At 33.7% G+C, this 25,299-nt stretch overlaps 2 protein-coding genes across 3 annotated transcripts; one reads left to right on the top strand and one right to left on the bottom strand.

Annotated features, from left to right (window-relative positions):
• Window positions 1-2,192: 2,192 nt before the first annotated feature.
• Clp (Cleavage and polyadenylation specificity factor subunit 4) lies at window positions 2,193-3,794 on the bottom strand. Its single transcript, XM_067279471.1, has one exon. It carries the CDS (start codon window positions 3,667-3,669, stop codon window positions 2,800-2,802), a length of 870 nt encoding a protein of 289 aa, XP_067135572.1. The 5' UTR covers window positions 3,670-3,794; the 3' UTR covers window positions 2,193-2,799.
• Window positions 3,795-7,087: 3,293 nt separating this feature from the next.
• Window positions 7,088-21,896, top strand: LOC136982926 (LEM protein 2-like). Of its 2 annotated transcripts, none has more exons than XM_067279502.1 (2): window positions 7,088-7,175; window positions 20,748-21,896. In XM_067279502.1, the coding sequence occupies exon 2, from the start codon at window positions 20,829-20,831 to the stop codon at window positions 21,459-21,461; it is 633 nt and encodes a 210-aa protein (XP_067135603.1). In that variant the 5' UTR covers window positions 7,088-7,175; window positions 20,748-20,828; the 3' UTR covers window positions 21,462-21,896. The 2 variants fall into 2 exon arrangements, with proteins under 2 accessions (XP_067135603.1, XP_067135604.1); XM_067279503.1 differs by lacking the exon at window positions 7,088-7,175 and adding an exon at window positions 7,308-7,370.
• Window positions 21,897-25,299: the final 3,403 nt, after the last annotated feature.

Genomic DNA, 25,299 nt, shown 5'->3' with positions numbered 1-25,299 from the left:
GTCTATTAATCACCATTAACGCGGCTAAATAACGCGACAAATAAGGCGTTGTTTAGACCATCTTCACGAAATTAAATTACCAAAATCCAACGGGAAACATCAGTAAAACCTTTAACAGATTTTGGAAATTATATAGGCAATTAATTATTGAGAGGAGTGGAGTAAGTCGCTGGCTATGTGGCGCCACTTAACGGAGGGCACTAAATTCTTCAAAGGCGTGACGTAAATATACCACAAATGTCTTTGGCAATAAGATGGGGCCCGGGACAACAGCAACAGTTTTCTTAACATCCAAAGTCACGCTTTCTCCCTTGAGGTTCGTCTCACGTGTTATCCGTAAGGAAAACGTGATGGTGGATTAGTAGTGGATACTTGGATTGACCGCCATTATTTATTAAGATATCAGTCTGTTGCACTGATAACAGAAAGTAGAAAACATCATAAACCTTAGTCCATATTTGAACTCCAGTCAGACAATATTTTTCCAACTTGACTAATTCGGATGAATGGAGGATAGTTTGTAGTTTTATAGCAAATGTTTCATCCGTTCGACTCGATAAAAACTGACTTTTTCTTCCTTTCCTTCCCAATGAACTCCAATCTTTCATAATTTTATTGTCTAGACAATAAATTTTGCATTTGTTTACTTAATTCCTAGCGTTTTTTCAGACCGGAACGTTAATATAAAAGACGAATTATCCTTCCTCCTGTGATTCATGAATAAATCCTTGAAGAAGACCCGTTTTTAAAATTAAAATATGGGCTTATATTTAGAGATTTGTGAAGATTTACACGAAAGATTACTAAAGAAAAAACACGACTTCTTGGTGGAAACACGATGCTAAAGTTAAACGATTCTTTTCCGGAGGACAGACCAAAAAAAAAAAAAAAAAAAAAAAAAAAAAGGAAGATGCGAAGAAGGAAGAAGAAAAAAATGGTATATTTTTACAATTTCTCAACTAGTTTATTTCTCGTCGTAAGTCAGAGAAGAAGAGATTGGGGAAGAAGGAATGAATTGAAATCAATGCTGCTCTGAAATAAAACTTAGCCATTTCTGATGTCAACTGTCGGCTACAGCTGTAAAAAATCTGATTGATGGAATTCTGTAGTCGCCAGCTTTTACTTATCGTCCATGTTGGTAATAAGTATCAACAGACGGTCAGCTGGTTTGATGCAATTAGCCCCATGTGCTACTTCAAGATGACGATGTTTTGCTTTTTACCAAACAGATGTCGATGATCAAAATCGGAATCTTTTATAGACATGGTCACATTCGCTGTTTTAAAGCCACGCTCTTATTCTATGCGAGGATTTTCCAGCTTACTCCAGTCGAAAATACTACAGTTAATAAGGTGGTTCTGTGTAATTTTTGACCGCTTCATCCACAGAGATTGCATAGAATATGCATATTAAATTGAGATAATTTAACTCTTATCAGCATTAATATGCATTAAAACTGTATTTGACAATGCAAATTTAATTCAAATTACTAATTACTGTACTTATTTATGACAAAGTTTGGTAATTTTACTTAAAATCACGATATAAACAATTAATCTAGTGTTAAAAGTAACACACATTGTGTTAAGATTTGAAACTATTTTAAAATTGTACATCAGATGGCGCTCTATTGTTTAATCTTAATTTTTTTTTAATTATGAAAAGATTCGTTTCTATAATGGTACTTTAAATAAAAAGAATTTGGCTTATAAATAATCTACGCTTTAAAAAAAATAATTTAAAAAGTCTGAATTTTTCCTCTAACTCTTATCTTTTGTTTCATCAGACTAAACGAATTCATTGAGAACCAATATCTAAACTATAAAAATCGTTATCTAGAGCTACAAATCTTGCATATTTAAATAATTTTACCTTTAAAAGACCACGGCAATAAATAATATTTAGCAAATCATTCTTAAATCTAGTAACATTGATTGAAAGATTTTCATACCAGAGAACAAAATGACTCTTCTTGTTCAACCGATGTACAGCTGTAGCCATCTGTCGGCAGAAAATTGAACTTAAGAGCAGCAAAACTTTTGATTTTTCTTCCACTTAACTACATTTAGTCATTCCAATATATAAAAAATGTCTTAACAATTATGATCTAATAATATACTAGATTTATGTAATTTTAAACTGTATTAACTTTAAAATGTTACACTTAAAATCATCATTTAGATGACAATAAGTTTTGATAAACAGATGTATGACTTTTATTTCAATTGCACATGTAAAAAAATATACTTTGCCAACATACACAATGATTTCTTTTTTTGAAAGATGTAAAAATTTTGAGTGATTTAAGTATGATTGAATGAATATCTGTTCCATTTATGGAATTTTAATTCAATAAACCATGTAACATATATAAATGAACAATTTCATATATGCAAATGATTGTGCAATATTCATTTTGTTTTAGAATTTTGTATAGAAATCCTCATTAACATATAAAAACAATCTTCTTAAAAGTACAACAGAAAAAATTAAATCTTAAATGACCATATATTTTTTTTGCATAAAGATTTATGTTGCAAAAATAATACACAAATTATGTTATGTGAGAAAGGTATTTTATCAAATCTCTTTTAAAACAATTGTTCTCTCAGTTAAATTAACTAGTTTAAAAAATTTCATATAAAATTATTTAACTAACATTAAAGAAAAATCATTCGAAGTGGTGAGATGGAAATTGGAAAAATTTTATGAATTCTTTTCATTAATATATTTCCTAAAAACTAATGTGATGTGATAAACAAAACATTTTTTTATGTTATGAAATTAAACCATTAAACATCATTGTTCAATTGCAGTTTGAGAATTGTTATTACCCTGTCCCTGAAGAGCAGTACTTAAGAATGCTAAATGTCCTTTAGGACATTTATTAGCGTAATGTCCTTTTTCGCCACATTTAAAACAGGTGACTTGTTCTAAGGGCCTATAGGCTTTGGAACCGAAATCTTGACCGTACAACTGCGTCACCTGAGTCTGGATACTTTGTATGGTGTGAATGGTCTGCAAGCGATTCATCTGCTGCTCTTCCTTCATTTCCTGAGGCATTTTATTACAAGCGGCAGCCTTGTGACCAGGTTCGCCGCAGTAATGACATAACATAGTGGCTTTCTTAGCTTGTTGCGCCGGATCCTGAATGGGAAGTTCGAATTTAGGATGCATAAACTTACAATTAGGTCCATCGAAACAGAAACCACACATGTAATTGATGCACATGACTCGCCTAGTGTGCCGGTGTCTACAGTTGGGTCCGTGACGACAGAAACCGCGATCGTACCAGGGACAATCTTTGATCTTTGCTTCTGGATCAATGTGAAGGAAAGGACATTCCTTATTGGAACAGGCGTGAAACCTGGAATAGAAATAACACTCGGGCATCTTAGTCATATCGTATTCGTGCAAAAATTCACACTGATCTCCCTTCTTACAGAGGCCACGTAACCAATGTTTACAGACAACCGTCCTGTCACCTTTCACGTGCCGAAATGGGCAAGCTGACCCTTTGTTGCACATGCCATGCATAAAAAATTCACAAATGGCTGCTCCAGACTTATCCATGCCAGGAAATGGCAATGGCAGCGCTCCTAATTGTTGTTCCAGAGCGATTTCGATGTCGAATTTCAGACCACAAACGTCGGCTACTATCTCCTCCATGTCGGCAGTGTCTATCTAATACTAAACAAAACAAAATAAAGGTGAAACACTTCACCTCTTCAATATCTTCAGCATAAACAATGAATCGATAGCGACGCCATTTTCTTCTATTAACCGCCACTGCTGTGCCACCTTGTGGCTAAACAAAAATTAGTTTAATAGCCCAAAATCCTCAGTAACTAATTTAATAATAATAAATTATTTTAAAAATATATACTATTTTTATAATCATAATAAAAATAATAATAATAATAATAATAAATTTTATACAATTTAGCAAAATTATAAAATTATGAAATATTTTTTCAAATAAAATAAATATTCCTTGTAAATCAACGGAGACTTGCAGGTATCAGTATTTTAAAATGATATCACCCAAAAATTGGAAAAAATGGAAATTTGTAAAGGAAAAATCAATTTTTTTTCACAGAAATGAACGATATAAATTATTATTGACTTAATGAGTTAATAGTACTTGCTGCCTTCCTGTTGTAATAGCAATATTTTTCCCCTATTCAGCGTTTTTTGAAAATGTGAAGCGTTGACAAGTCATTTAATATAATGGATAACATGATATAATTCAGTAACATATGAAAAAAACTTTCTAGAAATCTAGCCGAATTTTCTGCTGTAAAAATGGCCCACAACTTGACAACCCTTATACAATTGAGGCGAAGCCTCTTCTATATGACTTACACAATTGCGTTAGATCTCAAAATTTGATGACTCGATTTTGATTAAACTTTGCCATTTTCCATTAATTGCGATGAAGAATCCAAATATGTAATAAAATACGGAACTATGTCTTTGTTTTTGAGATTCAATGGAGTCAAAGAGGCAATGTTCTTTCTGATAGGATTTAGCGCGCACCTAATGAAAAACGAACGAACAATAACAAAGCGATCGATGCCAATTGGTTTGTTCTTGAATCACCTCTCCGTGTCGGCTTTTTTAAAAAACTCTTTTCGCTCTGTGGGCACTAAGAGGTCCTCTTTAAGTAAGCCCATTATGGGTTCGGCTAGGCCTAAATGCGCGGCCGGGCAGTGAGGGACGGGGGTCGACATATCCGATCAGACCACCCCCGAAAAATTCCTGGAGATTTTTCGACCTGTTCAGATTTGATCCTGGGTATCCCAGAGCGGTGTGCTGCATCTTAACCTCTCGGCCATCCGGTCGTCTAATACTCGTGAAAGTAGAGGCCAAATCTAGCCGGAATCTGCGCATTTTTTATACACGTTTAAAGATTTTAAAATTCCAGTTTTTCATCTTAAAATGAGAGTTTCAATCACTATATTCGCTCCAAGTAGTCTCATTTTTATTATTTTTAGATTCGGCAACCAATTTTACATTAAAAAAAAAAAAAACCAGGTATCTCTCGCACAACACGGCATTCCTACAACACGGTTTCGCTCTAACACGGATTGGAATTGAAGACATCCCCGTACATAACGTCACAATTTTTAAGTAAAAACACCATCATTAGATGTATATATATATATATATTTTTATTCAAGCAAGCATACTTCTCATATTTGAAAATGAGGTTATCCGGGGATATCTGTAATAATTTAGATGATTACAAAACTTTACCTCACGTCGTAGCTACTTTCTATGCCCTAAAATATGTACTGTATTTTAAAAAATTCACAGGACTTGATCTTGCCAAACGAAGTGCAGATTCAGGAAAGATTTGGCTACTACTTTCACGCGTATATCGACTTCTTGATGTGTGAAACCACAGCTTTTTTCTTTTTTCTTCCACGATGAAATGATTTAAATAATCTAATTATTAATACATTAGATGGATAGTTTTGAACACATGCCAATATGTATGATAGAATTTTTAATTGAAACCATGTATATTAACCGTACCGTATCATTTTCATACTTGAAAAAAGTGTTCTAAATTTAATACACTTTCACATAACATTGTGCAATTAAAATCCAAGTTAATATTAGAAACATTTGCATTTAGGCTACTCCAGAAAAGTCGGTATTCTAGAAATTTCTAGCCTGTGCCTAAAGCAGTAAGAGTTAAAAGCCTTAATCGCCTTGACCATCCGGCTGGCTAAGCACATAGATATAAGAAACGACTCTTTACGCCCGTACTATCTACATTAAATCTTTAAGATCTGGAACAAAGCGATGGTCGATAGATAAATGTTTCGTAACATCAAGACGATAGATCGATGATTATGTCTGGCCATCTGGCCACGGTCTGTTTAATAAATTTCAGTAATTATTGTTCATACGATATTGTTTCTGCATTTTTCACAAAAGACATGTTATTGTTTGCTTGTTTTGAGAAACAAGACAGTGCAACACAAAGCCATCTGCCAAGGAATTTCTTACCGGGAGGATTTTTTTAATGTAAAACTAGATTCTATCTGAGCTTTCTGGGACTCTTTCTGACTTGTGGGAATTAAGAAGGTCTTCTTATCAAGTTCGTTGTGGATTCGGTCATGTCCACAATGGAGCGTTCGGATGGAGAACAAAGAGGCCTGATATATTCGGTTCAGACCACCCACGAAAAATTCCAGGGGATTTTCGACCGTCCGGATTCGTTTCGGCATTCCCCAGAGTGGTAGGTTAAGAGAGCATTTTTCCACGTCCATGGTGAGTTTAATCAGGATCACAATGGTGTCCTAGAGTAATCAACTTGAGCAACTGAGTGGTAAGAGACAGTACTCGATATATGTAGAACAAAATACCGTAAAAATGTCTGGGGTTGCTAGCCTAAATTTGATTCCGGGTTCCCAGAATGGTAGGATAACGCCTTTAACGCTTCGGCTATATACCCAGCCAATGTTTCGACTAGTAGCACGTAGTTTACTACCGGACAGCCGAAGCAGTAGGGGTTTCAGTTCTGGGGTAGAAAACCCCAAAAATTTTTCAACGGAGGATTATATGTTAGTATCCTCCTTTACCATCCAACTATCTTATTGTAGAGATCAAATACACAACGGAAAAAACCTGTAGCGCCCACAGAATAGAAAGAATTCAACAAATAGCACATTCGACGCCATCTCGAAATCGATGTTTGTAACCATCGAAGCATCACACAACACTGCAGGATAAAATTCAAAAGTGAATTCTTTATAACGGCAACTCATCTACCACAGATTTGTATTGTGGGCATCCTGAAACTCAATATAAAATATTTTTCTTCAGCATATTAGCATCTCCACAAAATACTTTTCATACGTCTTATAAGTGAATCCTGCCTTTGCCACAATACTCAGTTACTGGAGCTCGCTTCCGAAAACTGTAAATCCAAATTATATTCTTCCATTACAGCTTCTTGCACTTTGGAGCTATCATAAATTACGTCCGCATTTTTCTGGAAATAAATGTAATAAAACGCATAAACTATTTAAAATTGAATGAAATAAACGAAACTCAACCACACCTTAAAACTCGCTAGATGGCGCATTGTCCTATCTGAATGTAATGGCGTGGTTTGGCTTTACTTCATAATTATAACTGAAAATTTCTAATTATTTCAGGTAAGGTAGTTAAAAACAGGTAATATAGAAAAGAGAAAATTTATACGAATTACATAAATATTACAAAAATTTCCGATTATCTTATAAAATTCGGTTAAAGCGTTTAAATTTAGGTCTAATCCGCCATTAAAAAAATAAATAACAAAAGAAAACAACGCCATGAAACGTCATACCATTAAATTGCTTTATGAAAAAGTAATTTATTTCTTATTATACATTAATTATTAATAAATTATTTATTTTTTTTTTTAAATTAAATAATTATTTATATTACATTTATAATACATGTGAGTATAGCGTAATCAAGTGTTACTACTAAAACTCACTGTGACGTCAATTTAGCTCGTATTTTACGGGTTTTAAATACATTACGATTTACCTATTGAGTAGAAGTTTTATGGTAAATATGCAGTTAGGTACACCTAATGGCTGTATTGTTTCAAAAAATTAATTTCTTTGTGTTTTTGTAAAAATTTATCCAAGTTAATAATTAATACTTTTGTTTGTATTGTTGTAATGTCGGAATTACTTAAAGGGCAAGAGTTTTTATGGCAAAAGTGGACCTCGGTGGATTTTTTTTCGTTATTTACCAATTTTCCTGAAAGATGTTGATAAAAGAATTTTGTCGGATGTTAAGTTTGCCATAAAGTTAGGTTTACAGCCCTTAGATGCAGATTGTACGAAATGCAAAGGTCATTATAAATTAATTTACAGAAAGGATGATGATTTTATTTTATTCCGAAAGACGAGCTGTTTGCCGTTTGAAGGAACCTTTAAGGGTAAATTCGGGAAAATTTCGTGGGGAACTATATTTTCTTTCGTATGGCATCTAATATGCATTGAGTGTATGTTGAGCGCCACCTGTTTGGCCTTGGGTGTGAGTTGTCGTATGGTTGTCGACTGGGCAAACTTTATAAGACATGTTCTGATGATTTCTTTTTATAATTTGTCACGGATGAAAATTGGTGGACCAAAAAGATTGTCGAGATAGACGAAGCTGCTTTGAGTAAAAGGAAAAACGAAAAGGGGAGGATTTCGAAAGGAACCAGGTGTGTTGTGGGTGGAATTTGTCGAGATGATAATTTGTTTTTTGTATGTAAAGTAAATGACAGGTCAGGAGTTAGTCTTAACTGGGTTATTAGTAAATTTGTAAATTTGGGAAGCATTGTATATACGGACAAATGGAAAGGATAGAATCATGTCAATGATTTAGAAGGAGTCAATATTAAACATGAAATGGTGAAATGTGCAGAAAATTTCATTGATCTGGTTATGGGAATCCATACACAAAAAATTAAAAGCTTGTGGCGTTATTTGAAAAACAAAGAATTTATCAACTCTACACTGAAGATTTGTCCAATTCGTATTTATATGCCTTTATGTATAAGAAGATTCTGAGATGGGAAAAACTAAAACCAGTAGAATGTTTGGAGTTGTTTCTTCAGCATTTGGGTAAGGTTTATTGGGGAGTGGGCCATGCACCAATATGGAAAGAGCCAGAAAATGTTCCTTCTGCCCCAAAAGCAATTCCGAAGAATAATGAAAATCGAAAGAGGAAGAAAGAAGAAATGTGTATTAAAAGTACAGGAAAAGTGTCAAGTGAGATAAAACAACACATAATCACAGATTCATGTTCCAATTCAAAGAAATTGAAGAAAAATAAATAAAATGTTAACCTTTCTGCAGTGGGTTAGTCAGATATGGTGCTGTCCCTATGTAGTGGAGAATAAACGTGGGAAATTTTTAAAGTATTTTTCCATGTGTGATTTCCAAAGGGAAATCTAATATATACAGTGCACTGTATTAGATTTCCCTTTGGAAATCACACATGGAAAAATACTTTAAAAATTTCCCACGTTTATTCTCCACTACATAGGGACAGCACCATATCTGACTAACCCACTGCAGAAAGGTTAACATTTTATTTATTTTTCTTCAATTTCTTTGAATTGGAACATGAATCTGTGATTATGTGTTGTTTTATCTCACTTGACACTTTTCCTGTACTTTTAATACACATTTCTTCTTTCTTCCTCTTTCGATTTTCATTATTCTTCGGAATTGCGTTTGTAAGCTGATGAGGGGTCCTTGTACCTGAAATGCATCCTTACCTAAATTTGAATGTGATTATTAAAGACTAACTTTTTGTAAAAGATCTAGTCCTTCTTTCTGTCGGCCTTGGTGTGATAAGCCCTCCAAATTGTTAAGTCCTATTCATTTAGGTTATTTAACTCTATCTAACTTGCACTTGCAAAGAAATAAACTTTGCAAGTGCTTTTGACATTTGTATAAACATCGTCTTCAGGCACTAACATAAATTGAATGCTTTTTCAAACAAATTTTAAAGTACAGAAAGGAATGGCATTAACCAAACAGAACATAAAAGTTTTAGAACAAATAACTTTTTAAAAATCACGCAGTGTCTACATGCATGCACTTAGAGATGTGGAGACAAACACACTGAGATGTGAAGAAGGTGGAGAAAAGTAGTTGGTGCTCAAATGGTTTTGCTTTTGGTGTGGCAGGACATAAAGGATGTCTTTCTAGTGTTAGAACAATGCCTCACGAGTATATACTTCTCTATCAATTTTACCTGGGAAAAAGAGATCGGGGAAAATTTTGTTTATAGATCTGGACATCTCCAGGTCCAGGGGTGCTTGGTTTTCTCAGTTTTCCACATTCTACAGTATTCTCCCAATAATCCCTGCTACAGCGTTCCAACCACAGCAATATGTCAATGCGGCCATAGCTCCCCTTATCAGAAGGGCTTTCCTAATACTTTCTATCCAAGTTATTACCAACATTGAGCTTGATGCCATCCATTTGGCAGTGTGTGCAGCGGGCTACGATACTGCCAAGTACAAGCGTGGCCTAAACAGGGTCAAGAGGTTGTTCTTCCCCAACACTACTTTGCAGAACCCAAGGGAGTGGACTATAGTCCATTGTTCTTGATTGTTTTGTGGTCATTTGTCAGCCTGTATTTGTTGTATTTTTAGGCAAAATGCCTTGTATTTACCCATCTCTCCATGCCCAAGTTTACAGAGACTCTCTTGCAACGATAAGGGATGTGCTTTCGATCTTAGAAAAGTCAGGTGTGTATTCTGTTCCATTAGAAAATACAACTGGGACACACACCTACTACATAGGGGCTACCACTAGAATGCTGTCTTGTCGATTAGCTGAGTACCAACATTCTGTGGCAGTGGGAAGGTGTGATATTGAATTATCCAAAATGGTCTTACAGCATCTCCACACCCTGCTTTTGGACCACTCTGTATTGCTTAGGAGCTGTGGTGAAAGGGGTCTGGTGCCCATTTGGGAAGGCACTCTTCATCACATTGTTATCCCTGTGCAATTCCCCCACCCTTGAATTACCTGATATTTGGATCAACTTGTACAAGCTAATAAATAATACCAACTAACCGCTTTTCTCCACCTTCCCCACATCTTTTTGTGTGTTTGTCTCCACATCTGTAAGCGCATGCATGTAGACACTGCATGATTTTTAAAAATTTTTATGTTCTGTTTGGTTAAGGCCATTCCTTTCTGTACTTGAAATTTGTGTGAAAAAGCATTCAATTTGTGTTAGTGCCTGAAGACGATGTTTATATGAATGTCGAAAGCACTTGCAAAGAAATAAAAAGTTCTGTAATGCCGTTTTGTATTGAGTTATTCTCTCTGTTTATGTACATTTGTCAGCATGACATCAAAGCTATGTTTTTACATTACTTTACAAAATGATAAGAAAATTTCAGGAGTTTGTAACCTGATAACTCCAAAATGGATAATCAGATCCAAAAACAAAAAGCTTATTGTATATAATTCATTTAAATCCACTGAGAAATCAAGGAGTTCAGCTAAAAAATATATATATTTTTTAGCTGAACTCCTTGATTTCTCAGTGGATTTAAATGAATTTAGCTAAAAAATATATATATTTTTTAGCTGAACTCCTTGATTTATATATGTAGATTTTATGTTATAATTTACATAATCTATTTTTTCTGTATATTTATATTAAGAATGACATTTTCTATGCACAAAGTCAAATAATGATTTTGGTAATAACAGTAATATTCTTTGACTTTTGATTTACTAAATGACACATTAGTAAAAAACATTGAATAATTCACAGGTATTCAGATGTAATTCTAAATACAGGCATTAAGAACGATTAAAAAAATTATCAAACATTCAGAGCTCTAAATGCCTCATGTTTAATTATAACATGAGGCATTTAGAGTTTAAAGCTCTGTAGAAAGAACTAAATGACTAAGTGCAACCAAATTTGGTGGGCATACTTCAAAGCCAAATGATAACCAGATTAAATCAGGCTATATTCCCCCAACTAATAATTATTAAATACTGAATAATTTGACACCAGGGGTAGACACTCTACTTCTACTGCTTACTCAGTATTTAATAATTATTAGTAGTTAATTTTGATTTCACAAATAAATTTAGTTCTAAAATTTTCTGATGGGAAATTTGACATTGTTACTATATTGAACAGGTTGTCAAAGAAATTCGGGCAATACAGAGAAGTTTATACATAAAGTGCAATGATTTTATTGCAGTTTGGCAATTACAGATTCTGTGAGTTGTAGCTCTCCATAGGTTACAGCATATAGACTCAAACGATACAAAACATGTACACTATGAAAACAACAAAATAAATTATTTACAAACAATGAAAAACTCTTCTTACAGACAAATTAATAACAAAGCAAACACTGATACACAGCACAGTGGCACACCAACAGAAGAACTCACAACATATTGGTCTTCTCTTTGGTCCAGTGCTGTCAAGCACAATGCTGAAGCAGGCTGGATCGAGGAGGAGAACAGAAACTTGCACAACATACCAACTATGCCCTGTGCTGAAATAAACATACATGATTTCCAATACACTGTTAACAGAACACACAACTGGAAGACACCTGGTGTAGACAACATTCACAATTTCTGGTACAAAAAGTTTACATCACTGCACCAGGAACTAGCTAAACACCTAACACACATCATCATCAATCCACAAGACATGCCAAATTTTCTTACTCAGGGCATCACCTACATGAAACCTAAAAACAACAATACCACAGACCCCACACAATACAGACCAATTACATGTCTTCCAACACTGTACAAATTATTGACATCCTGTATCGCAAACAAAATATACAAACATATTGAAGAATATGACATTCTAACGGAACAACAAAAAGGTTGCCATAAAAATCACAAGGGATGCAAAGAACAGTTACTCATAGATTCAGTCATTCTACGGCAAGCACACAAACAACACAGAAACATACACATGGCATATATAGACTACAGAAAAGCATTTGACAGTGTTCCACACAGTTGGCTGCTACATATTCTACACATGTACAAAATACATCCATCACTCATTACATTCTTCCAAAACACTATGCAGCACTGGAGAACAACACTACATCTCAGGGTTAGTAACACTTCCATACAAACAAACCAAATTTTTATTAGGTGAGGAATTTTTCAAGGAGATTCCTTGAGTCCTCTCTGGTTCTGCTTAGCTCTGAACCCATTATCCAACATGTTAAACAACACGCAATATGGTTACAATATCAGACATGAAAAAACAACACAGTATACACTGTCGCATCTCATGTACATGGATGACATAAAACTTTATGCATCCACACAAAAACAACTTTATCAACTCCTACAAATCACACATTCATACACCAAGGACATACAAATGGAATTTGGCCTAGATAAATGCAAAACACTTCACATAGAAAAAGGAATCCTGAAGAAAGAAGATTTTGCACTTGGAAATGGAATGTTATTGAATCCATGAAAGAGGGCGAGTTCTACAAGTATTTAGGATTCCAACAGGCCAAACTAACAGAACATACACAAATAAAGCAAAGATTAATTAAAGAATACCAAAGTAGGTTAAATGCTATTCTCAGAACACAGTTAAATGCAAAACACACAGTTAAAGCAATAAACACGTATGTCATTCCAGTACTCACTTATTCTTTTGGAGTTATACATTGGACTCACACAGATCTCGAGCAACTCCAAAGGAAAACAAGAACAACACTTACTAAGCATAAACAACATCATCCTAAATCCACCACAGAAAGATTAACCCTTCCACGTAAAGATGGCGGACGTGGCCTGATTGACATAGTTAACCTTCACTACAAACAAATACAGTCACTGCGAGAGTTTTTCTACAATAAACAAGAAACATCACAATTACATAAAGCAGTAACTCTAGCAGACTCAAATAACACACCATTAAACTTACACTCACATCATATGGACACAACACAACATATAAAAAGCATAGACACCATTAAGCAATCGTGTGCTCGAAAGGCACTCCATGGCAGGCATCCTTATGATCTGGCCCAGGATTTTGTTGACAAAACTGCATCAAACAGCTGGTTAACTCAGGGATGCTTCTTTGGGGAGACAGATGGATTCATGATTGCCATACAAAATCAGGTCATAAATACTAAAAACTACAGAAAACACATACTCAAAGATGCAACACTCACGAATGACACGTGCAGAAAATGTCACATCATGCCAGAAACTATACAACACATCACCTCTGGTTGCAAGCTCTTGGCACAGACAGATTATTTACAGACATAATCAAGTAGCAAATATAATACACCAAGAGCTTGTAAAGAAACACAAATTAGTAGATATCCACGAACCATACTACAAATACATTCCACAGACAGTATTGGAAAACAACACGCACAAAATGTACTACGACAGAGCCATAATCACAGATAAAACAATTTACCACAACAGACCAGACATCACATACATTATAGACATATCCATTCCAAACACTCACAATATACAAAACGCATGCACTGAAAAAATTAGCAAGTACACAGAACTCGCCCAGGAAATAAGGCATCTGTGGAGGATGGATAGGGTGCTTATTGTACCTGTTGTTTTCTCCTCTACAGGTGTCATACCACACACACTACACAAAAGCCTGGGCACATTACAATTGAATAGAAGCACATACATCACACTACAGAAGGCCACTATATTGAATACATGTCATATTGTGAGAAAATTCCTGAATACAGACACACACACTGATACACTTCTTTAATTTCTGTTTTGGTCATTATGCCTTGACTTTGGTCCGGCATAGTGCACAGCCACCAGTGTTAACTGAGTATATCTCACTTAACTCAACATAATAATAATAATAATAACATGGACTAAGTTGTTAATGACTTAAATTTTTAGTGTTTTGGAAATATGCAAAGTAAAATAACAAACTATATACATAAAATTAACATCCAACAAAAGAATATATTAATATGAATTAATATTATTACAGATGGAGTAAATGGCAAATAATAAATTAATTTTTGTGCTTTTGTAACAAAGATAAATAATAGCTAAATAATAATGGCAAATGTTAAAAAAGAATAAAAATGAAATTTGCTCCTAAAAAATTTTGGAATAGAATGGTTCCACAAGTGTTTCTTTTCTTTAAACAAGTTTTTAAAGGTCTCTAATTACGCAAAGGTCCAGTCAATAAAAATAGAAATGTTAAACTATAAAACAAAACATCAATAAATACATAATAATACAAGCATTAATAAAATTATATTATATTTTTAAAATTTTTATGAATGTATGCATGTATACATATACAGAACTGTTCACTTTAGCATTTATCCAGGGACGAGAGATCTTTCTGGCATTGCACACAAGTATATTCATATGGTGCATTAGTTCTACTATGTTTACAGTAAAATAAATTAATTCATTCAAAAAGAGATGTATAAATTACAAAGTAATAAGTAAAGTTTCCAAATATAAAAAAATATGAAAATGAAAAATGCAATTTTACAATTGCTTTATAAAAGAGCCAGCATCATACAGTCTACTAATTAGTAGAGCATTGTGTCAATGTCTCATACCCATGAATACTGCTGCAAATTAATTATACTTTATTAACCTTTCAACAGTGGAACAGTCAGATGTGGCACTACCACTTAGTTGTGGAGAAGAAATGTGGGAAATTTTTAAAGTATTTTTCACGTGTTTTTTCTCATTACCATTTCGGAAAAAGATTTTGTAAACAGTTATGTTTAGTAAAGAAAAGTCTTTTTTTATTGTTACATAATTCATTTTTTATGTGAATTTTTTTTTTACGATAGTTTTTGGCAATACCCCAAAAGAATTAAGCGAATATATTTGTTTCTCGCCACTGCCACACGATCACCCTTGATGAATATATTCATCACTCACTGCTGAGTGGTTAAGGAATGAGATGAAATGAACAAGAAGTGTGTAGATTCCTTAAGCATTTTCCAGATGCATCGGGACTTATGCATACAATGATTTTAAACATAATACACTTCTTGATGATATCCAGTAGCACAGGGGGACCATCCTGGATCACCATTGTCTTAATGACATGAAAGTTTTGTTGTCATGCATATCCACACACAAGCATATGTGAAGCAGCAAGGCAATTTGTAATAATATTGCATTTTGTATACTATTGTTTTTGAACGTGTACTGTACTATAGCAACTACAGTCAAACCTGTTTTTATGCGGTGGATAGGGACCGCATAAAAAAAACGCATAAAAAAAATTGCACGAAACTTCACGAGTGGCTATAAAAAATAGTTTTCGCAACAGAATTAAAAAAAGTCTCACATAGAAAATAACTCAAAACTGTACGAAATAGAATTTATTGACAACAGATGTCAGCACTTGACTGCATCGTCTCGTCTATTGTCTGTTTTACATATTTTTGTCCAGGTGCTGTTTTTTTGACTTAAAAAATAAATTATTTCATTTTTTGCATATTCATGCAATAATATTACTATAATAAGTTCATTTATGTAAGGTGACCAACTGTACTCATTTACTGAGTTTTGTACTCTTTTTTTGCAAACCGTACTCTTTTCAAATCCTGTACTCTGAAAGTACTCATTTGTATAATTTTATACTCATTTGTATTTCTAAAACATTTTTTTAGATTATTTTATTTCAATTTTATTAATTAAATATTTAAAATTATTTTGACAGTGATTTGAATTTCGTGCGCACATATGGCTATGCCGTTTCCGGCACAATTGAGAGGCCGTATTATGTACCTGGAGAGATAGATAGATACTACAGACCTCTTTTTCTAACAACGTCAAAATTACATTTGTGAAAAGAGATGGATATATCTATCTCTCCAATATTTGTGTACGTAATCCCCAGGCTGATCTTTGATGTGCAGTATGTACGGCATGCTTGGGTCTTGACGCATGCGTAGTATGTACGGCAAAGTGTACTCTTTTTGAACAAAAAATAGTTGGTCACTTTAATTTATGCTATAATAAGTCAACGTGAGACATGATGAATCGCACGAGACTAGTCGCCAACTATACCACACAAATAAAAAATCGCACAAAAAAAGACCGCATAAAAACAGGTTTGACTGCATATGCTAACTATTTTTGTTTTTATTTGTGATATGCAATATTAGTGTTTATTCTTTACAGTTAGAAATTCTCAGTATTTTGTGCTAAATCTTAAATGATTCCCATCTGTTGTTATTGCACTCTGGAGAGATGGGAAAATTCATAGTTTGCTTTGGAACGATTTTGTGATTTACACAAATTGCACAATTGTTCCAAAGCAAAACATTCACTATAATGTTACAGTAAAATGAATTCACTACATACATATACTCATACAATGCTGGAAAGATCTTTTTTTCATTTGGATAAATGTTAAGTGAATACCCTATATCTGAGCTTTTGTAATAATGAATGCTGTTCTTTAGTACCTATTTATGTATCTGAAGCAAATAATCCTGGTATTGTGAATTCTTTGAAGCACACATGTGACTTTTGAATTTTTCACAAAACTGAGAAGTAGAGAGTATTTTATTTATGGTACCTGTTTTTGTTTCAGTGCCATTGTATACACTATATTGTGGTTGTGCAGTTTAGTGAGTTTAAAAAAAAAAGTTTCAGTGCAATTTTATGAACGTATTCTTAACAAATTGCTAGAGTGGGTTTACTATTTCATTTGTTTATTTTCATTCTTGTTATATAAGTTGGACAGTGCTACTACAACATTTTTATTGCTGTATATTATATATTAAAGAAAATACAGTTCCTATACAATGTATAATATCCACTATTAGGAAAACTTATTGCTTATAAATGTAACCTATAAGAACCTTGAGTGTTTATTAGTATGATAATTGGATATTGTAATATTTAATATTATGCTAAAATTGTGGATTGATAGATAAATAGTGATGTGGTCTTGTCTTGTGGATTGATGATGATGTGTGTTAGGTGTTTAGCTAGTTCCTGGTGCAATGATGTAAACTTTTTGTACCAGAAATTGTGAATGTTTCTGCACCAGTTGTTTTCCAGTTATGTGTTCTGTTAACAGAGTATTGGATGTCATGTACTGTACATTTATTTCATCACAGGGCATAGTTGGTATGATGATCAAGTTTTTGTTCTCCTCCTTGATCCCAGCCTGCATTAGCATTGTGTATAACAGCACTAGACCAACAAGTTGTAAGTTGTTCTTCTGTTGGTGTACCACTGTGAGGTTGTATCAGTGGTTGTTTTGGTACTTTGTTTGTGAAAGAGTTTTTGTAAATAATTTATTTTGTTGTTTTCATAGTGAACATGTTTTGTAACATTTGAGTCTATGTGCTTTGGCTGCGAGTTTTTGTTTTAGTGTATCAATGTATTCTGTAATGTGTGTGTTTTGATTTTCTTGAAAAATGTTTTTTGAGTTGTTTCTTTAATTTGGGTGTTATGTTGTTTTTAGTCTATTGTGTCAGCCTGCTTAATTACTGTCTAATGTCATTTATTTGTGTTTCTATTCTTCTGCCAGGCAGGCTTGTGATAGAATTGTGTTTTGTGTGTATCTGTCTGTGATTATATTTTCAGTCCATGGTGTGTCACTACTGTGACTGCCCCAGCATAAACTAATTTATGAGAGTGTAGAAATTAAATGGGATATAGTGTGGTAGTGAGTGAGTGTTTACATAATTTGCTGTTTTTTCTACTACCTTCAACATGTTGATTTTTGGTATTTGTGGTCTTTGTGTGGGATCTGTACCTGTCTATTTAGTGAGTGTGTCCTAAAATAAAAGTGAGAGAGTATTAACTAAATCTATGTCTGTTATCAGTGGTGGATAAGGAAGTGTCTGTAATATCATTAGTGGTAGTTGTGCATGTGCTGTTATCATCACTTGTTGCTGGATTATCCTGACAGGTTACGTGATCTTCATTAATGTTAAATGTTTCTGTCTGTTGATGTATTTGATCAGCAACCTGTTGTTTGATAAGTTCAAGTGTTGTTTGTCAGATAAGGTAATTTTATATAATTGTTCTTTTTTGATCAACAACCTTTTGTTTGGTGACAGAATTGTTGTGTGAATTTATGGTGTCTATATGCTGTCGTGTTTGTTTAGAGTTTTGTGATGTAAGTACGGATGATAAACTCATTCATTTCTGATGTCCATTTCATCTGTTGGTGTGGTTTACCTGCCTTAGTAATCTGTGGCTGGATTGCTCTAGTAACATCAAGATTTGGCCAGTTTCTCATATCTGGTGTGGGTATTGCAGTGGCCATGCTTGGGCTGGTGCTGCTTTCGCCACTGGTAACCAAGGGAGACTGTGGCCTCTTTTTCGAACGTGAGTCTCTGTCTAACCATGAATACAGACCTTGTTAACCCGGGCGACGTCCAAGAAGGTATCAGAGTTTGATCGGATTATTACCATAATAAATAGCTCCACAGAATGTGGGTGTGGTCACTCTTAGCTTCATTTCTCCCCATAGATCTTACTGGCATGGGTGTCCCTATCACAAACTTGTGCTCCAGCCTGCATTGCTCTATGGATCAGTAAAATTAGTGGGCTCGCCTACTACGACCGAGTGATGATACAGGAGAGTTATTATTATTACTATAGTATCTTCAAAATTATTGATCTGCTTTTCATTGTTTCTATTTAAAAATATATATATTTTTTCATGGTTTATATTTTTATATTAGAAATTTAGGATTAACTTTCAATGTCTATTGTAAAATAAAAGGAAACACTTTTAAATATTTGTCTGTGTTATTGTCTGTCTGTATAATTAAAGTAAGATTAAGATATACTTTACCAGACAGTTAAATTGTTCTAAATTAATCAATTATTGACATGATGAATAGATCACTACATTAATAATATGAGTAGTATGCTAAATCATTCTAACAATTAATAAATTTAATATGAGGGTTGTTTCTTTTTCAATCTCCTATGGTCCATTAAACAAAGACAAATGTAAATATCAAAATGAATTTATTACGAAAAGTTGGGTATAAACATGGTTACTTATCACCGTGAAGATTGAGGCATTTGTCTATCTGTGGAGAGCTTTGAAATCCCCTCTTCATAGAATGTTGCCGCCAGTGACTTGAGATTGGCCCTAACGTTGTTCTGAAGATCATCATTAAAGTCGAACCTCTACCCTCCTAGCCACGTTTTCAGTTCAAGAAAGAGTGGAAATCGCTCGGCACTAAATTGAGGCTACATGCTGGGTGTTTAAAAATGGTGAAGACTTCTACCTTTCAGACTTCCACCCTGCTTGGAACTTTTTAACATGTGAAGACTTCCATCTCTTTCCTGAACTGAAAACATGGCTAAGAGGGTAGAGGTTTGACACTAAGGACAATCTTCAAAATAATGTCATTAAGGCCATCTCAATTCACTGGTGGCAACATTGAAGAGAAGATTTCAAAGCTCTCCACAAATAGACAAATTACTCAATCTTCATGGTGATTATGTCGAAAAGTAACCATGTTTGTACCTAACTTTAACAAAATGAATTTATTACCAATTTACATTTATCTTTGTTTTATGGACCATTGGAGGTTGAAAAAGAAACAGCCTTCTTAATTAATAAATCAGTTACTGCTAATATTAAAATTTGATATTAAAAGTAATTGAATTAGATAGAGTTAGATAACCTAATAAATAGGATTTAACAATTTGGAGGGCTTATCAGACCAAGGCCAACAGAAAGAAGGACCAAATCTTTTACAAAAAGTTAGTCTTTAATAATCACATTTCAAATTTAGGTAAGGATGCATTTCGGGTACAAGGTTCACTCATCAGCTTACAAACATGGCACCAACATAATAATTATAACACTAATAGTTAACCAATACAAAGGAATATCTAATATATACAGTGCACTGTATATATTAGATATTCCTTCCATTGTAATTTTTAATGTGAAATGATCCTGGCTAACTGTTTTATCCAAGTTTTCAGTTATCAAGTCCACATTATTTCAGATAATTGGGTTCTACTATTTGTACAATCATGTAGTATGTTTAAACATTTTCCTTATGTTTTGAAATTTGTTAATTGATACTTTGATTTGCATAAATATTGAACATAAATGAAATTATATTTAAATATCCGTATTTAAGTACTAATAATTTTCATTTATTGATGTTATTTAAATTCTGTGTATGGCTTACAACTTTGTTTTATTTATTACAGATAGAATATCAGAAATAAACCAAAGTACTCTATGTATTTAAAAAAAACTGTTTAATATTCGTCTCAACAAATTCATTGATAATGGCTGAAACCGAATTAAATGAAGTTACCATCAAACAACTTTCAGATGAGGAGCTCTACCAGAAATTAAAAGATTTAGGTGGTCCTGTAGGACCAATTGTTCAAAGCACTCGTTCTGTTTATGAACGAAAGTTATTGCAAAAACTTAACAGTCTTGTCGGAAGTGATACTTCTGAACATTCTGAACAAGACGAAACAGAAATAGATACTCCGCCTCCCAAATATTATCCAGAAACAAAAGTAATATCACCGCCAAAATTTCAGTATCGAAATAGCAGCAGTCACAGCAACATCACCAGTAGCAGCAGCAGCAGCAGCAGCACCATCACTTCCACCGAATTTAGATATCGCACATCTTCAGATACTCCTTTTAAGAGAGAAGGCATGTATTTCGATCCAACAAATCTTGCCAGAAGTAGTTACAGAGCAGATTTGAAAAATGCAAAAAACAAATCAAATATCTATGGTGAAGCCAAAACTTCCATTTTGAATAAACAAGAACCTGCTCAAAAATCGAAAACAACCAAAGTTGTATTTGTCGTTGCTTTTATTTTAATAATAATAATTTGTTTAGTAGTTTATAATATGGAAAGTAATGCACCTATTCCTATCCCGCAATTAAAAACTCTGTGAGTCGTGTCATTTACATAATAGCCATTTCAACTGTGCCTTCCTGTAGCTTGTTTTTATATATAAATTCAAATAAAATAATAACTATAGAAAGAATATATTGTAAATTAAAAATTTAAAAGGTAACCTGTGAAATTTTGTTTGTTTGGAATTTTATAATGCTGTTTTTTGGTAAACAATTCCATTAAAAAAATATAAATGATTTTCTTGATTCAATTTAAACTGTAAATTAACCTATTTATTATTTACTATTAAAATTCAGTTCTGAAAATTTTTAATTGTTAATTGAATAACTTTACAGTTATTATGTATACAATTTCATGTTATAATTATATATGCAATAATGCTGTAATCATTTACTAAGTTTCAGCAATGTAAGAATTTTCTAAGGTTTTGTAGTCTGTTACTTCTTGATTAAAGTGTATTTGTGAAGTTTTACTATATCATTTCTTTAATAATTTACAGATTTACCAGTTTTTTTTATTTCAGATAAAAGATTCCAGGCTAATAATTAAAGAAATTACGATTAGACCCACTTATCTCCTTTAGATAAGGGTACAAAAGAACATACATTGAAAATAATTTTTAAGCATGTAGGTTACGTCAAATACAAAACATTGTGCATGATTGTAACCTCTGGTTATGCATGCGATCTCCAGTAGATGGCGTTACAAATTAATGGTTTTTTTAATGGGAAAATTCGAAACGGGCGCAGGTAGAATCAGATGGGGAAGTGGCGAGGTTCAGGCCGAAGTTTTAAACGCGAAACGTGTACGTCGGACGTTCAGCGCCGCTTTCCTGTAAGCCTAGAAGTTTGACAATGGTGTTTGGAACGTCGAGCATGATTCCACTGACTTTCCAAACACCATTCTTCTAGGCTTACAGGAAAGCGGCACTGAACGTCCGACATAAACGTTTTCGCTTTTAAAACTTCGGCCTCAACCACGCTAGTATTTAAATATTAAATGTAATAATTGCAGAACTGTGATCAGGTTAACGCAATAAAGTTTGATTATAGGGTTTATTTTTCTTAAACGTACATTTAAATTATTTACAGATTTCTCCATCTTTTATCGCGGACCGAGTAATTACAGAGTTTACGCACGACGTATTTTACGTTGTATTTACTTGACATTATAATTATAAACCACGTTATACGGCGTTTGCGCATCTAAGCCCGTTATGTTGTAAAAATTAAACACGGACGCCATTGAAACTCGCGCTTTGTTTTCTCGTGTAGATATCGAAGATTATTTCATCGTATTAACAATTAAATAACAGACGATAACTAAATGCGAGACTGCAAATACACGTACCGAAGAAAAAACAATATGGCCGACAACCCAAGCGCGTTCTTATTTGTGTGTGTAACGATGATGCATTGATGTCAAAAAAGGATCAAATATGATTGGTTTCGCAAATTTATAAAATAACGTGAAACTTATGCTGATATGTTATAACGGACGTTTTTATAACAAAATACGTCGTGCGCAAACTATATTATACAAATTATGCTTATTCATTACGCTTATATACACTTATTTAGAGTTATTGTACGTCACAAACTACGTACTGTACAGGAACTCCAGATTACCTGTGTCAACTGCTGTTAGCGCCATTCGGTCAAATATTTTTCTGCGGACCGGCGCACAGTGTAAGATTTTGCGAATCTAGCGGGACAAAATTATATTACGAATGATACAGTTTAATTGTAATCAAAATATATTTAAAACAATTAGAATAAATCTTAAAGCATAAAAGAAACGTAATTTTATACATTACATACTATCACAACTATTTCTATCGTCAGAATCGGTAGCCTCATTACCAAGAGAATCCTATCATTTTCTGGTGTGTTGCTGCTGTTTAGATATTTGGAGCCTGTATCAACTTTATTACCTCAGAATTAATAACTACTTTTGTATGCTTTTCTTGTTTTCTTTTTGGAGATGTCTGATGTTATCAGAATATTATTTAGTAAATCTTTGTTTGCTTGGATTCCTGACTCTTTTCTTGGGTGTTGTAGAAGCAGTTTCCGGAATTCGTTATGGCAATACTCCTGTGCTTCTTTAGACATCTGTCCAATTGGAAGCAAAAAGTTTTGTATTACTGCTGGACCATGTATAAGTAAGTTTTTGTGAAGAGTAACTGGCATTGGATACCAATTATACAAACATACAAATTTGCAGTCTCGTCACAATACTCTTTAAAGGCAGATATATTTATCTCGTACCCACAGGTCAAAGTGCGCAATATTATACGAAATCGCTCAATTGATCAACCCGTCATATTAGAAGCCACATCAGAATTAAAAAATATCTAGCACCGTTGCCATCGTTAATATTTCTTCCTCCTTGCTTCGGAGTGTCCTGGTTCTGACTTAAATCTGTCTATCATGAATTTCTTTGTAGCCGCAACAATTTGTTTTCCTTCAGGAGAAGGACACTGCCATTTCTGTACATCCAATCTATACCCAATATGTAAAACACATTCCACCAATCTTATTTGCACATGTAGCGTAGATAAACCCCAAGAAAATAATTAAATATATACTTCAATAATTATTACGAAAAGCAATATAGTTCTACAAATAAAAAAAAAAAACTAGTGATGTAACGAATAGTGTATTCGGCCTCAAGGGCGTCGCCAGGGGAGGGGCAGAGGGGCAGCTGCCCTCCCCTAGATATTCGAAAAAGTTATTTAAATGCTAAGTTTTAATTAAAATAATCTTCTTAGGCTTCTTGTAAGTTAAAGAAAATGTTTTATTTGAGATATTTCTTTTCCGGTACATAGTGAATGATTAAAACTTTATGAATCGTTTTTATTTTACCTACATACAATTCATATCCTCTATCAATTTACATCATCTTGCTCCCCCCTTACCAATTGGCTGGCGTCGTCCTTGTTCGGTCTCAGGCCGAATACACGGCCAGGAGCGTGGCCGAATGGCCGAATATTCGGCTTGATTAACGCACGTACGAAAATTGGCACGCAAACCGCATTATGGCAAGGATCGCGCACCTTGCTCTCCATTGGCCCGCTGTCACTACGATTTTTTCTTTCAGTAGGTCTAAATTATTTAAATAAATTAATTAAGTTATAATTATTAAAGTTAATATGAGATGGCGCCTAACGTCTACCTTTAGTGCCAAATTGGTTTATAATTTATGTAATAGCCGTAAATAGCCCGATATGATTCGGCAGTTGTTGGTATTTAGATGTAAGTTATAACTTATAAGTTATTTTATTTGCAATCGATCTTTTTAACTCTTTAATTAAGCACTAAAATTTTGTTTTTACTACGTATTTGTAGACTGAATAGTACCCTAAGGATATACTTTAGTGGGGACATATGGTCTAGTTTCTCCCCAGTTGTGGAACAGTTCAAATATATTATTGGGAGGTTTCTATTTGTGAAGTTTTGTGATAATTTGTTGCTGTTGTTTTTGTCAATATTTTAAAAATTAACGTGATTTCAAATGTTATCTTTTGCATATAATGAGAAATGCTCATTCTTTGCTTTATATATAAAATAAATTATATATTAGTTACTCGTCTTCTAGAAATAGATAAATAACTCTTTCATTAAATACGATAAGTTTCAATTAAACGTTTCGTAAATCATTTTAAAATATCGTAAAAAATATTAAAATATACGCGAATACGAATATAACATAATTAACTAAACAATAACATTAATGCCCGATACATTCTAACCTACACGCCATCGACGGCCGGATGGCCGAGCGGTCAAGGCGGCAGCCTACCGCTCCGGGGGACCCGGGATCGAATCCGAACGGGTCGAATAATCCCCAGGAATTTTTCGGGGGGTGGTCCGTTC

This window comes from Centruroides vittatus, unplaced genomic scaffold (genome assembly GCF_030686945.1).
Source record: "Centruroides vittatus isolate TY-2023 unplaced genomic scaffold, ASM3068694v2 contig_874, whole genome shotgun sequence".
Classification (NCBI taxonomy): domain Eukaryota; kingdom Metazoa; phylum Arthropoda; class Arachnida; order Scorpiones; family Buthidae; genus Centruroides; species Centruroides vittatus.
Note: the sequence above shows the minus strand (reverse complement) of the source record. Positions and strands in the feature narration are given on the sequence as shown.